The following is a 16,564-nucleotide window of genomic DNA, read 5'->3' as shown; positions in this document are numbered from 1 at the left end:
GATCAAGGTCACAATTGGAGGTCAAAGGTCAACAGGGCTTTTTTCCTGTCTGGGCCACAACTCTCCCATCCTTGAAGGGAGTTTAAAATTACTTGGCACAAATGTTCCCCATGATGAGATGATGTGTCTTGCCCAAATCCAGGACCCCTAACTCAAAGGTCAAGGTCACAATTGGAGGTCAAAGGTCAACAAGGCTTTTTTCCTGTCCGGTCCATAACTCTCCCATCTATGAAGGGATTTTAAATTTACTTGGCACAAATGTACCTCATAACAAGACGATGTGTCATGCACAACTTTCAGACCCCTAGCTCAAAGGTCAAGGTCACACTTAGCAGTCAAATGTTAACATAGCATGAACAGGGTCTGTTTCGTGTCCGGTCCATAACTCTGACATTCATTAAGGGATTTTAATATCACGTAGCAGAAGTGTTCCCCATGATGAGACGACATGTCATGCGCAAATCCCGGACCCCTAGCTCAAAGGTCAAGGTCACAATTGGGGGTCAAAGTTCAACAGAGTTTTTTTTCAGTCCCGTCCATAACTTTGCCATCCATGAAGGGATTTTAATATTACTTGGCACAAATGTTCCCCATGATGAGACAACATGTCATGCGCAAAGCCCAGACCCTTAGCTCAAAGGTCAAGGTCACAGTTGGAGGTCAAAGGTCAATAAAGTTTTTTCCCTGTCCGATCCAGAACTCTGTCATCCATCAAGGGATTACAATATTACTTGGCGTAAATGTTTCTCATGATGAGACGACGTGTTTGTGCAACACCCAGTACCCTAGCTTAAAGGTCAGGGTCACACTTTGAGATCAAAGGTCAAGAGGATTTTTTTCCTGTTCGGTCTGTAACTTTGTCATGCAAAGCAGGATTTAGATATCAGTTGGCACAAATATTCCCCTGGATGAGACAACATGTCGTGCGCAAGAACCAGGTCCCTAGGTCTAAGGTCAAGGTCATATTTAGAGGACAAAGGTCAAATTCAAGAATGACTTTGTACGGAACATTTCTTCTTCATGCATGGAGGGATTTTGATGTAACTTGGACCAAATGTTCACTACCATGAGGCACCCTTGTTTTTAGAATTACGTCCCTTTGTTATTACTATAAATAGATTTTATTGTAACTTTTTTATTACTGGCGGTAGAGAAAAATCGAGACCACTTTCCTGTGGTACAGCATGCATGTTACATCCAATTTTTAGGTGTATTTTGACCTATCTCTACCTGGTAAAGAGTTTCTTGTGGACTTATATTATATAGAATTTTTTTTTTTTTTTTTTTTTTTTTTAAAGATTAATTTCCCTTTGTTGTTACTATAAATAACTTACATGATAACATTTTTATAATCAGCCAAAAAAATTCAATATTAAAACAACTGTGGGTTTTTATATATGCACATTTTAATCCAAGTGTGTTGTTATAACATATTGTATATGTAGTACAGTATTGTTTATACATAATTGACAGATATCAGTTCATTATGTTATACTGCAGTAGAGAAAATTAGGTGCCTTCCAGTAGGGGACTTTGTATTGCATGGCAATACTTCATTCACTTGTTGATTTTCGGCATTGCTCTTTGATGTGGGATGAAAGTTAACTGGGTGACTGATGTAATTTGACATAATTTTACTCCAAGTGTATAAAAATGTACTTTAGATTGTTTTTTTTGGCGTTAGCTGTATGACATGGATATTGACCTAAATTTTATTTTCTGTCGATTTATGAAATAAAATTATGGGGTCACCGGATTCATTTTTGCATAAAATTACATTACCCTACCCCTACCCCCAAATTTAAAAATAACACAATTGAGTATTATTTTCAGTATCTCCACTTTTCTTCCATAAATCTACTATTTTATTTTATACGCCCGTTTGAAAAACGGGACGTATTATGGGAACGCCCCTGGCGGGCGGGCGGGCGGGCGGGTTGGCGGGCGGGCGGGCGGCGTCCACAGACCTTGTCCGGAGCATATCTTCTACATGCATGAAGGGATTTTGATGAAACTTGGCACAGTTGTTCACCATCATGAGACGGAGTGTCATGCGCAAGAACCAGGTCCCTAGGTCTAAGGTCAAGGTCACACTTAGAGGTCAAAGGTCAAATTCAAGTATGACTTTGTCCGGAGCATATCTTCTTCCTGCATAGAGGGATTTTGATGAAAGTTGGCACAATTGTTCATCATCATGAGAAGGAGTGTCATGCGCAAGAACCAGGTCCCTAGGTCTAAGGTCAAGGTCACACTTAGAGGTCAAAGGATACAAGAATGAAAACTTTGTCCGGAGCATTTCTTCTTCATGCATAGAGGGATTTTGATATAACTTGGCACAAATGTTCACCACCATGAGGCGGAGTGTCATGCGCAAGAACCAGGTCTCTAGGTCTAAGGTCAAGGTCACACTTAGAGGTCAAAGGATACAAGAATGAAAACCTTGTCCGGAGCATGTCTTCTTCATGCATAGAGGGATTTTGATATAACTTGGCACAAATGTTCACCACCACGAGACGTAGTGTCATGCGCAAGAACCAGGTCCCTAGGTCTAAGGTCAAGGTCACACTTAGAGGCCAAAGGTCAGATACAAGAATGACTTTGTCCGAATCATTTCTGCATGCATGGAGGGATTTTGATGTAACTTGACACAATTATACACCATCATGAGACCAAGTGTCATGCGCAGTTCCCTTCTTTCGAATTACTTCCCTTTGTTGTTACTATAAATAGCTTATATTGTAACTTTTTCATTACTAGTCATAGGGAAAAATCGAGACCACTTTTCTGTAGTACAATATGCATGCTACATCCAATTTTGAGGTGTATTTTGACCAGTCTCTACCTGGTAAAGATTTTTGTGAGGACTTACAATTTTTTTTTTTTTTTTTTTTTTTTTAAGATTAACTTCCCTTAGTTGTTACTATAAATAACTTATATTGTAACTTTTTTATAATTGACCGTAGGGAAAAACCAAGACCACTTTTCTGTGGTACAACATAGATGTTACTTTCCAATTTTAGGTGTATTTTAAGGTATCTCTACCTGGTAAGGAGTTTTTTTGTGGACTTAGAAAAACAAAACACTTAGTTATTACTAAACAACCACAAAGTTAAAATTCCATTTGTAAATACAGGTGCTAGAGTAAAGAAATTTGCTGTGACGGGCGTATATTGTGACATTCTTGCACTCTTGTTTCTTAGTACAATTAAATCAAAATACCTTTAAAACTAATACTTTTAACTTTGGCGAAATCATTTCAGTGTAGAACTCAGATTTTAATGTTTAGATTATATTCAATTTTAGAAAATGCAATAAAATCGACACCGCATTACCATTGCCCTGAAATACATTACTTTACCCTATCCCAGATTTTAAAAAAATGCGTAAATCAATAGATTTTCTTATGTCTTGTGATAAAGACAAACACATTTTGTGTTTTTTACAACTGAGCAATGATTTCATTCAACTTTAAACCCCCAACTGCCATATAAAAGCCACAAGATGGTGCCGGGGCAGGTTTTTATATAAATTATGCATGTTTCACATCAGAGAGCCCTTTTTCAAAATTTTAAATAAACCACTGAATAAAAAGTTATGAAAAATTCCATAAATACACATTGAAATATTCTTTATCAATTGGTGTTTTTATTTTTTAAAACAAAAAATGCTGAAGTATAGTTTCAAAAAATTATTTAAACCTAACTGCCAAAAATTTGAATTTGCCGGGAGGAGCTAATGAGGTCATGAACCCTAGAGAAACAGAGAATGTAAACAATTCCCACGTGGTTAATTTTATCAACAAACCTGACCGCCAGAAGGCTTCATATGTATCAATGGAATTAACACCTAGCTAGAGTGCATTGCAAAACTTCTCCAGAAAATAATTTTGAATTTTTAAACCAAATAGAATATCATAGTCATTTCTACAGTTATATTTTTATATGTCATATCATAAAAATGTTTTAAAGAAATAGGGAACTACTAATTACAGACATACAGTGATAAATATTATTTCAAATAGCTTATCATATTTATTAGTCCTTATCACAGAAGTACTTGCTAAATTGTGTGTATTGTTCTGCATCCCAGACTTAAATAGTTTATTATTTCTACATTTATTGCTAGGTTATCTCAATTAATGGACCAGCCAGCAATGACAGAATTTTAGTTTCATTGTTAAATCTACATAAACAAGATTAAAAATCAGGAATGCTAGTCTTGACTCAATTTTTCATAGGATTGATACTGATATGGATGCACAATATGGATAATAATAGTTTTTAACCATCAAAACATGCAAACTAGTTCAAATTTCTTCTTCAACTGACCATTGTTTACATTTGCCTGTGAACCATTTAAAGTGAGCTATTTTTAGCTAACAGACAGCCTAGAGTAGCGTTGTTATTTGATAGGCTCCTCCTACAAAACTTACTACCAGGGTAGTAAAAGTTGGGGCTTAAGATTGAAATGATTTATTTCGCATGTTAATGATAATACATGACAGTCCTGTATCGATGCACATTTACAAAAATAAATCAGAAAACGACAGAATATAATTAAAATATTTTATTTGAATTATCTCATCCTTCTAATTTTTACAATTACCTGTACAGAATTCCATCACAGGCCGCTATTTCCATGACGTATTATTTGAGCGTAAAACAATGAAATTTTATGCATGTAATAACATAGAGGCAAACAAAACTTTACAAAATTTAAAAAGCCCTAATGTAATTTATATCATCATGTTTGAATAAACTTTATTAATTTATTTCACTGTACTACAAATTTTATGTTTGGGAAATATTTCGATTGTTTGGAGAGTAGTCGGACACCCCAATTTCGAATAAAGTGCATCCTCTGTGAATAGAGTATATTTGTTATATGGAGGCTGTTGCTCTGAAAGGGTTAATTTATTTAGTAACTTGGCTAGAACAGAAACACCATCCTTTGCAAAGAGGTTTTAGCTCTACAGATATATATGTATGTGTGTAAAGAAGGTTATCCTTGTATACATAGACACGTAATAGAAACATATTTCATATGTAATTCTTTTTCCTAACAGAAGAAACCTGTCAAACACCACAAATATTAGTAAACATTCTGCTAAAACTGTTAAATATTCCACGAAATACAAAAAAAAAAAATTAATTTGTTTTGGGTTTAGCGCTGTTTTCTATGTTACGGCGGGAAGCTAACCTAGCCAGTATTCCTGGATTCAGTATTCTCAACAAGTAACTTCCAACTTCACCACATAAATCAGAGTTGGAGGACGAATGATTTCGGACACGTGCCTCCTATCAAGTCGCCATGCCCTACCCCGCGATCGAACTCATGATTCATAATTCTGCGCTCCTTCTATTGAGCTCAGCGGGTGGGGTAAAAGAAAGAAAGAAAATAGCAGTTGTGACTGAGAATTCAATAGCGGTTGATTGTTAAACTTGTGTAATTCTATGTTACCATTATCTTAATGTGCAACTCAAGAATTGTAACTTTGTACGGAGGACTGGAGTCTCAAACTTGCAACCCCTGCTTTCGTATTTATGAGATATTAGGATTTGTACTGGCACGTGTATATGTGTAAGTTTTCACTTTTTATTTTAGTAAGCGTCTTAGGTGTCAAAATTCAGAAGGTAACAATTTTCAACATTCATCAGAAGTTTATAAAGATACACTAACACGTATATGTAACCTAGGGATAGTATCTCATATGATTACGGAAATTATGGAAATTATGATTGATTTCAAATAGCGTGCGTGCGTGCGTGCATGCTTATGGAGTGTTAGGGATAATAAAAAGAAAAACAAGATTCAAACAACCTTTACTCCCATGGCGGGGTGGCTAAGTCAAAAATATTTGAACTTGTATAATATTGAACTATGATATTTTACAATAATTATGTTTCAAATGTGAAAACTCCGAAGTATACAATTGCATATGCATAAATTTTAGCTGTGTATTACAACGGAATACTTGTTTATTGGTATTTTGAATAAAAAAAAGATGAAAATAATCATTAGAAAGAAATATATTTAAAGCGATTATAAAAAATAACATGATCAGTATTTTACGCAAAGTTGTAGCATTGGCATATGTAGAAAAATTTGCATTTAAACCATTTCGCACCGGTCGCCAGTTTTAAAGTTATACAGGGTTCAAATTTAAGCACGCATACTCGCTAAAAGCCAGTGGAAATTTAGAATAGCTAGTGGCCTGAAAAAGCACTCGCTAATTTTAAAAATGAAATGCCAGGCAAATGTAATACTCCTAAAGAAAAACATGACAGTACAATAATAAAAGTTCCAAATATAGTTTCAGTTGAATCTTATCCGACCACAATCGTAAAAAAAGTTCAAATAGGTGTATGACGTAATCGTTTCCAGTGTAAATCATTTCGGAATGCGAGGACAGATACGTTGGGCGGTAAATGACGTTTTTTAGGTATCGAGGACTCTGATTGGTTGTTTAAATTTAGTAACTATAATTAGCCTACTGGAATCCCAAAATTTAAAAAAAATGTCTGTGAAAATTACCAACTTTTTGAAACGGTCGGCAGCTGACAATACCGACGAGGCCAGTGCGCCAAAAAAACATGATGATCCGGAAGAAAGGCCAGTAACCGCCTGTGTAAAAACAGTAAAAAAATGGCAGAGAGAACTTAATGTCGACCTTGAAATTGTTCTCAGCGATCAAACGACTGTGACAAAGATGGCGTGTAAAAATCTATAAAATACCCGTGTTTGATTTTAGCTAGTATCTTTTCCCTTTAGCTAGTGAACAAAAAAGGCACTAGCTAGTTTTAGCTAGTAGAAAATATTGTTAAATTTGACCCCTGTTATAAAGACCTCTTTTGAAAAGAAAACCCTCTTTCTCACATACCAAGATTCGTTTTACGTCTCTAGTAAGCCTCTGATGAATGAGAGTGTAAAATACTAAAATTTAAAAAGAGATATATCAGAAAAGCACGTAAACTAAGCTATGTTGTGATTTGGGGGTAGGGGTAGCGTAATGTAATTTTACGCGAAAATGAATTAGGTGACCCCATAATTTTATTTCGTAAATCCATAGAAAATAAAATTTTCACCATCAATTTTTTGTTAGTTTTTTCTCAAATTCTATCGTTTGGGTTTTACATGAGACAAGATTATAGCAAACTTTTTCTTCGAAACACAATGTCATATTTGTCGCTCTGACGTCACTTTAACGTAAATATCGACTTTTACGTTAAAATGATCTCCATAAATTACACCATTTTAAAGACATTTTTAAATGAAAATGTGATGAGCAACAAGCAAGTCGGTTCTTGTAGAATGAACAACACGATTGACGAAAACTGTCTGATGGACTTAAATCGCGGTTCATCAGAAATGGACGTCAATGGTCGTTTTTGAAGGTTTGCAGAGAAAAAAGTTACAGAAATATCAAAAAAGTAAAATACGCAGTCTATGAGGAATATACTGAATTTTATATTAATCAAAATTTCAAAACGAAACCCAATAACTTCAAATTAGGCACATTCCGCCTTAAAATACAATATATTTTATCCTTTTAGGTTTTTATACGCCCGTTTGAAAAACGGGACGTATTATGGGAACGCCCCTGGCGGGCGGATGGGCGGGCAGGCGGGCGGGCGGCATCCACAGCCAGGTCATTAGGTCTAAGGTCAAGGTCACACTTAGAGGTCAAAGGTCAAATTCAAGAATGACTTTGTCCGGAGCATGTCTTCTTCATGCATAGGGGGATTTTGATGAAAGTTGGCACAATTGTTCATAATCATGAGACGGAGTGTCGTGCGCAAAAACCAGGTCCCTAGGTCTAAGGTCAAGGTCACACTTAGAGGCCAAAGGATACAAGAATGAAAAATTCAAGAATGACTTTGTCCGGAACATATCTTCTTCATGCATGGAAGGATTTTGATGTAGCTTGGCACAGTTGTTCACCATAATGAGACGGAGTGTCATGCGCAAGAACCAGGTCCCTAGGTCTAAGGTCAAGGTCACACTAAGAGGTCAAAGGATACAAGAATGAAAACTTTGTCCGGAGCATATCTTCTTCATGCATGAAAGGACTTTGATGTAGCTTGGCACAATTGTTCACCATCATGAGACGGAGTGTCATGCGCAAGAACCAGGTCCCTAGGTCTAAGGTCAAGGTCACACTTAGAGGCCAAAGGTCAGATACAAGAATGACTTTGTCCGGAGCATTTCTTCTTCATGCATGGAGGGATTTTGATGTAACTTGGCACAATTGTACACCATCATGAGACGGAGTGTCATGCACTGGTCCCTTATTTTGAATTACTTCCCTTTGCTGTTACTATAAATAGCTTATATTGTAACTTTTTCATTACAAGTCGTAGGGAAAAATCGAGACCACTTTTCTGTAGTACAACATGCATGTTACATCCAGTTCTGAGGTGTATTTTGAGCGTTCTCTACCTGGTAAGGATTTTTGTATGGATTTTTTTTTTTTTTTCTCTTTAAAGATTAACTTCCCTTAGTTGTTACTATAAATAACTTACATTGTAACTTTTTTATAATTGACCGAAGGGAAAAACCAAGACCACTTTTCTGTGGTACAACATTGATGTTACTTTCAAATTTTGGGTGTATTTTAAGGTATCTCTACCTGGTAAGGATTTTTTTTGCGGACTTAAAAAAATAAAAGAATTACAATAATTTCTAAAAAAAAACAACAGAGTAAACAACTAGAAAATTAAAATTCCATTTGCAAATACAGGTGCTAGTGTAAAGAAATTTGCTGTGACGGGCGTATATTGTGACATTCTTGCACTCTTGTTGAAGTTAAAAGTAGAATAGAAAATAACATAAAAAATTGGATTTTTCTCAAGTTTTGCGTTCGCGCGCTTACTTTATGTTGATAAAAAACCTCCAGTTTTGAGACCCCAACTCCAGCTGAAAAATAGCAAACCTCCAGTTTTGGTATTCTGAACTTATCACATGTATGATGTATGTATATATATTTGTTCCATTTTCTGTCAGTCTGGAGTCATATCTCTGACATTATTTTGGAGGAATTCAATAAAACATGGTAATGATGTTAACTGCTATTGAGAAATGTGGTCCTGCAAGTTTTAGTTAAATTTCTTTCGGAGTAGAGGCGTTCGGTCCTTAGTACTTAAATAATTTTCATATAGGGTATTTTGTTGCAAATGGCTTAAGTCCATTTTTGCAGCGGGATATGTAGAGAATAATAGGTTAGTGCCGTAGATGGAGAAAGTTTATCTGGCGAGGTGGAGGAGGTTATCGGGTGAGCCGAAGGCGAACCTGATAACGTCCGGAGCCGAGCCAGATAAAGTTTCTCCATCTTAGGCACTAACTTATTATTCTATTTATCTTGTCATTACTTCATTTTCCGATATTTGGCAATTTATTTTACAAAAATTAGTGTGCGACAACCGTTTTAATGACGTCATATTCGTAATGACGTCACTTATATAATGACGTCATCACCGACACAGTAATGTGGTTCCAATTGAAAAATCACAATAACTTCTTCGTTTTTGAATAAAAACTCATTATTTGAGCACTCATTTTCTTAGTTCGGACATTTCCAACACAATGGGGATGATTTCAGTGCAAAATTTCTTATGACAACAATATCGATCATAAGGTCACATGATCAGCTGACTGTATATCACTGGTCACGTGTCAACTGAAGGTATATCAAGAAATATATATGGCACCCTGATATCGGGTCAAAAATACTGCAAGTGACAGAATAAATACATATATTTGGTTTAGTACATTATATAGCTTTCTTCAAGGAGACTGAGTTAAAGTATGTGTAATGGTCACTGGGGTCAAGGCCAAGGTCACTGTTATTAAAAATAGAAAATTGTTTATGCTCAATAACTTAGCAGGGAATAAGGTATTGCAACCAAACTAGGAATTTAGGAAGCTTGCATGGAGCAGTGATTTTTGTTAGCTCACCAGAGCCAAAGGCTCAGGGTGAGCTATTCTGATCACTCACCATCCGGCGTCCGTAAACTTTTACTTTAAACGACATCTCCTCATAAACCGCTAGGCCAGTTTCATCCAAACTTCACAGGAATGTTCCTTGGGTGAAGCTCTACAAAAATGTTTCAAAGAATTGAATTCCATGCAGAACTCTGGTTGCGATGGGGACCAAAAGGAAAAAATTTAAAAATCTTTTTCTCAAAAACCAGAAGTCCTAGAGCTTAGATATTTGGTGTGAAGCATTGCCTAGTAGACCTCTACCAAATTTGTTCAAATCATGACCCCGGGTTTAAAATTGACCCCACCACAGGGGGCACTTATTTTACATAGGAAAATCTTAAAAAATCTTCTTCTCAAAAACCAGAAGCCCTAAACCTTAGATATTTGACATGTAGCATTGCCTAGTAGACCTCTACTAAAGTCGTTCAAATCATGACCCAGGGGTCAAAATTGACCCTGCCCCAGGGGTCACTTGATTTTACATAGATTTCTATAGGAAAATCTTCAAAATTAAAAAAAAAAATAAACCAGAAGGCCAAGAGGTTAGACATTTGACATGTAGCATTGCCTAGTGGACCTCTACAAAATTTATTCAAACATGACCCCCAGGTTGAAAACTGATCCCGCCCCAGGGGTCACTTGATTTTACTTAGGAAAATCTTAAATTTTTTTCTAAAAATAAACCAGAAGTCCTAGAGCTTAGATATTTCACATGTAGCATTGCCTAGTGGACCTCTACAAATTTTTTTTCAAATCATGACCCCCGGGGTTAAATTGATGCCGCCCCATGGGGTTACTTGATTGTACATAGAAAAATCTTCAAAATTTTCTAAAAATAAACCAGAAGGCCTAGAGCTTAGATATTTGACATGTAGCATTGCCTAGTGGACCTCTACAAAATTTATTCAAATCTTGACCCCCCCCCCCCCCCCCCCCCCAGGGTCAAATTGACTCAGCCCCAGGGGTTACTTGATTGTACATAGGGAAATCTTCATAAATTTGCTAAAAATAAACCAGAAGGCCTAGGTCTTAGATATTTGATATGTAACATTGCCTAGTAGACTTCTACAAACTTTGTTCAAATCATGACCCCTGGGATAAAATTGGCCCCGCCCCAGGGGTCACTTGATTTTACATAGGAAAATCTTCAAAATTTTTCTTAAACCAGAAGGCCTAGAGCTTAGATATTTCACAATTAGCATTGCCTGGTGGACCTCTACAAAATTTATTCAAATCATGACCCCGCCCCATGGGGTTACTTGATTGTAAAAAGAAAAATCTTCAAACTTTTCTAAAAATAAACCAGAAGGCCTAGAGCTTAGATATTTGACATGTAGCATTGCCTAGTGGACCTCTACAAAATTTGTTCAAAACGTGACTCCCGGGGTCAAAATTGAAATTGAATTTACACTTGAATTTACATAGGAAAATCTTCAAAAATTTTCTAAAAATAAACCAGAAGGCCTAGGTTTTAGATATTTGACATGTAGCATTGCCTAGTAGACTTCTACAAAATTTGTTCAAATCATGACCCATCAGGGTCAAATTGACCCAGGCCCAGGGTTTACTTGATTGTACATACTGGTACTGATGATAAACCTGAACAGAAAATGAGCTTTTTTACCTGTAACTTTTTATGCGGCGGGTGGGCGGGCGGGCGGCTTCCACAGACCTTGTCCGGAGCATATCTTCTACATGCATGAAGGGATTTTGATGAAACTTGGCACAGTTGTTCACCATCATGAGACGGAGTGTCATGCGCAAGAACCAGGTCCCTAGGTCTAAGGTCAAGGTCACACTTAGAGGTCAAAGGTCAAATTCAAGAATGACTTTGTCCGGAGCATCTTCTTCATGCATAGAGGGATTTTGATGAAAGTTGGCACAATTGTTCATCATCATGAGAAGGAGTGTCATGCGCAAGACCCAGGTCCCTAGGTCTAAGGTCAAGGTCACACTTAGAGGTCAAAGGATACAAGAATGAAAACTTTGTCCGGAGCATTTCTTCTTCATGCATAGAGGGATTTTGATATAACTTGGCACAAATGTTCACCACCATGAGGCGGAGTGTCATGCGCAAGAACCAGGTCTCTAGGTCTAAGGTCAAGGTCACACTTAGAGGTCAAAGGATACAAGAATGAAAACCTTGTCCGGAGCATTTCTTCTTCATGCATAGAGGGATTTTGATATAACTTGGCACAAATGTTCACCACCACGAGACGTAGTGTCATGCGCAAGAACCAGGTCCCTAGGTCTAAGGTCAAGGTCACACTTAGAGGCCAAAGGTCGGATACAAGAATGACTTTGTCCGAAGCATTTCTTCTTCATGCATGGAGGGATTTTGATGTAACTTGACACAATTATACACCATCATGAGACGAAGTGTCATGCGCAGTTCCCTACTTTAGAATTACTTCCCTTTGTTGTTACTATAAATAGCTTATATTGTAACTTTTTCATTACTAGTCGTAGGGAAAAATCGAGACCACTTTTCTGTAGTACAACATGCATGCTACATCCAATTTTGAGGTGTATTTTGACCAGTCTCTACCTGGTAAAGATTTTTGTGAGGACTTACAATTTTTTTTTTGATTTTTTTTTTTTTTTTTTTTTTTAAGATTAACTTCCCTTAGTTGTTACTATAAATAACTTATATTGTAACTTTTTTTATAATTGACCGTAGGGAAAAACCAAGACCACTTTTCTGTGGTACAACATAGATGTTACTTTCCAATTTTAGGTGTATTTTAAGGTATCTCTACCTGGTAAGGAGTTTTTTTGTGGACTTAGAAAAACAAAACACTTAGTTATTACTAAACAACCACAAAATTAAAATTCCATTTGCAAATACAGGTGCTAGAGTAAAGAAATTTGCTGTGACGGGCGTATATTGTGACATTCTTGCACTCTTGTTTATTTCTGCATATTGTAATAAATGGTCGGTATCAAAATAAAGCTTAACCTTTGCTGAAAACTTTACGTAATTCAAATTTATATTTAATAAGCAAATTCACACGAAGTGAGGCCCTGAAAGAGGTATGTAAAATGGGGACTGTATGAACGTTGACTGATGATAAATTAGAACACTTTGTCATTTACAAAATTTTCTTGGTATTATTGTATTGAAACTTTCCCAAAAAAGCTGCAACAGTTATTCCTGATCAAGTAATGGAAAGTTACCAAATGTCAGGCCTTCCATGTTTCGGCAGTGCGCATGTGCAAAAAACACCCTCTTCTCCAGTAATTTTGGATAAATATTTTTTATACAAATAAATGTAATAAATTTAAGTCATTTATTTATACAGAATATTTACCAATTTTGTTTTTGTTAACACCAGTTGGTGTTGTAAGTGGAAACTATTAGTTGGTGTGTTCAATTTTATAAATAACCGATTGCAATCGAATATTTCCAAGGTGGTCGACTTTATCATCTGTCCGGGTTTATCATCAGTACCAGTAGGGAAATCTTCATAAATTTGCTAAAATTAGACCAGAAGGCCTAGATCTTAGATATTTGATATGTTACATTGCCTAGTAGACTTCTACAAACTTTGTTCGAATCATGACCCCCGGGGTAAAATTGGCCCCACCCCTTGGGTTACTTGATTGTACATCGGAAAATCTTCCAAAAAATTTCTAAAAATCATCAGTTTGACATTAAATTTTGAAACATGTAGCTCATATTACTCAGGTGAGCGATCCGTTATAGAGACCAATGTTTTTGGTTGCAGTTTTGGTAGTTTTGACAAGGTCAACATTTATAGATATGGAAAAAGTCAATAATTTAGTTAGAAATGTGTAGCTTTCATGGAGACCAAAATTCTGTTGCATTTTAATGCTTTTTAGCTCACCTGAGCATGAAGTGATCGCCCTGTGTCCGTCGTCCGTCAGTCCATCCGTCCGTCGTCAACAATTTGACTGTTAACACTCTAGCGGTCACATTTTGGCTCAATCTTAATGAAACTTGGTCAGAATGTTACCCTCAATAAAATCTTGGACGAGTTCGATATTGGGTCATTTGGCATCAAAAACTAGGTCACCAGATCAAATCAAAGGAAAACCTTGTTAACACTCTAGAGGTCACAATTTTAGCCCAATCTTAATGAAACTTGATCAGAGTGTTATCCTCAATAAAGTCTTGGATGAGTTCGATATTGGGTCATCTTGGGTCAAAAACTAGGTCACCAGGTCAAATCAAAGGAAAAGCTTGTTAACACTGTAGAGGCCGAATTTATGACTGTATCTTCATGAAACTAGGTCAGAGTGTTAATATTGATGATCTTAAGGTCCAGTTTGAATCTGGGTCATGTAGGATCAAAATCTAGGTCACCAGGTCAAATCAAAGGAAAAGCTAGTTTACACTGTAGAGGCCACATTTATGACCATATCTTAATGAAACTTGGTCAGAATGTTAATGTTGATGATCTTTAGGTCAAGTTTAAATCTGGGTCAGGTGGGTCAAAAACCAGGTCATTAGGTCAAATCAAAGGAAAAGCTTGTTAACACTCTAGAGGCCATATTTATGACTGTATCTTCATGAAACTTAGTCAGAATGTTAATCTTGATGATCTTTAGTATAAATTTGAATCTGGGTCATGTCGGGTCAAAAACTAGGTCACCGGGTCAAATCAAAGGAAAAGCTAGTTAACACTTTAGAGGCCACATTTATGACCATATCCTAATGAAACTTGGTCAGAATGTTAATCATGATGATCTTTAGGTCAAGTTTAAATCTGGGTCAGGTGGGGTCAAAAACTAGGTCACTAGGTCATATCGAAGGAAAACCTTGTTAACACTCTAGAGGCCACATTTATGACTGTATCTTCATGAAACTTAGTCAGAATGTTAAACTTGATGATCTTTAGGTCAAGTTTGAATCTGGGTCATGTGGGTTAAAAACTAGGTCACGGGGTCAAATTAAAGAAATAGCTAGTTAACACTTTAGAGGCCACATTTATGACCATATCTGAATGAAACTTGGTCAGAATGTTAATCTTAATGATCTTTAGGTCAATAGGTCAGGTGAGCGATACAGGGCCTTCATGGCCCTCTTGTTATAGACAGATAATGCTTTTTCATGCGTGAAACCTTTATATAATGTTGTCAGGGATACCCATTCACTGAATAGTTCCAAAAGTAAGAGCATCCCTTGTGTCGGTGCGACGTTAAACCTAACAAAATAAATAAATAAATAAATGAAACTGACATTGTAACTTTTGTAGGCCGATGTGATTGTGAATACTACTGCACCAGATCTACAGCTACGGAATGGTGTTGTTTCAAAGTCAATTCATGACAGTGCTGGAAAAGAAATACAAGACGAATGTTTCAAGAAGTATCACAGAAATCTAGATAATGGAGAGATAGTTATAACAAAAGGATACAAGTTAAAGTGCAAGCATGTATTCCATGGAGCACTTCAAGCCTATGATAGGAGAAAAGATGAACATTCATTGCAGGTAATTTATCATACCCCACCAAACTTTGTTGAGCAGTCTAGGATCATTTTGGCAGTGTTTTTGTAATTATGTCTCCCACCACACAGTTGTGTGGGAGACATATTGATTTACTCCAGTCTGTGTGTGTCTGTCTGTCTGTCTGTCTGTCACAAAGCTTGTCCGCACTCTAAGTCGAACATTTTTCATCCGATTTTCACCAAACTTAAACAAAATGTGTTTGACCATGAGACCTCGGGACAAATTTGATAACTAGTCAAATCGGTCCAGGCGTATTGGAGTTATGGCCCGTGAATTACCAAAAATTGGCCTTTTTACTCTTGTCCGCACTCTAAGTCGAACATTTCTCAACCGATCTTCACCAAACTTGAACAAAATGTGTTTAACTATGAGACCTCGGCCAAGTACGATAACTAGCCAAATCGGTCTAGGCATTTTGGAGTTACAGCCCTTGAATTACCGAAAAATCCGCCTTTTTACTCTTCTCCGCACTCTTAAGTCAAACATTTCTCATCCGATCTTCATCAAACTTTAACAAAATGTGTTTGACCATGAGACCTTGGCCAAGTTCGATAACTAGCCAAATCGGTCTAGGCATTTTGGAGTTATAGCCCTTGAATTACCGAAAAATCTGCCTTTTTACTCCTGTCTGCTCTCTAAGTTGGACATTTCTCATCTGATCTTCACCAAACTTGAACAAAATGTGTTTGGCCATAAGACCTTAGCCAGGCTTGATAACTAGCCAAATCCACCCAGGCACTTTTGATTTATGGCCCTTAAATTACTGACTGGATCCACTTGTCCAGACCATCTAATTGGATCCACTCGTCTAAACCATCTAGAGAAACTAGACATTTTTCATAGTGGCAGTTGTGGGAGACATGTGTTTTTCTGAAAAGCATCTCTAGTTGTTACTTTATTTTGGGCTGTCAAAGCAAAAAATAGAAGAATTGTTTAAAAAATTGTCAGTGTTTAAGGGATGTTCACCAATGTTGATCAGAATCATGGTCAAGGTCTTTCACATGTGAGCGACTTAGGCCCATTTGCGCCTACGACCATGAAATCTAATAATGCTTGAACTGTACAGACAGGCCCGAATTCTCTGGGTATTTTTAACACAGTTGGTTTTT

General features: G+C 36.7%; 1 protein-coding gene across 1 annotated transcript in view; it reads left to right on the top strand.

The window, feature by feature from the left end:
• Positions 1 to 13,161: 13,161 nt before the first annotated feature.
• LOC128554366 (protein mono-ADP-ribosyltransferase PARP14-like) overlaps positions 13,162 to 16,564 on the top strand; it is a gene marked incomplete at its 3' end in the record, with an annotated part of 56,123 nt that continues 52,720 nt past the window's right edge. The window contains exons 1-2 of the mRNA XM_053535650.1: positions 13,162 to 13,218; positions 15,201 to 15,437. Coding sequence (XP_053391625.1) covers positions 13,162 to 13,218; positions 15,201 to 15,437 — 294 coding nt within the window. The remainder of the gene's footprint in view (positions 13,219 to 15,200; positions 15,438 to 16,564) is intronic.

This window comes from Mercenaria mercenaria, unplaced genomic scaffold, assembly GCF_021730395.1.
Source record: "Mercenaria mercenaria strain notata unplaced genomic scaffold, MADL_Memer_1 contig_4975, whole genome shotgun sequence".
Taxonomy (NCBI): Eukaryota; Metazoa; Mollusca; class Bivalvia; order Venerida; family Veneridae; genus Mercenaria; species Mercenaria mercenaria.
The sequence above is the reverse complement of the archived record's forward strand: the minus strand, read 5'-3'. Positions and strand labels throughout refer to the sequence as shown.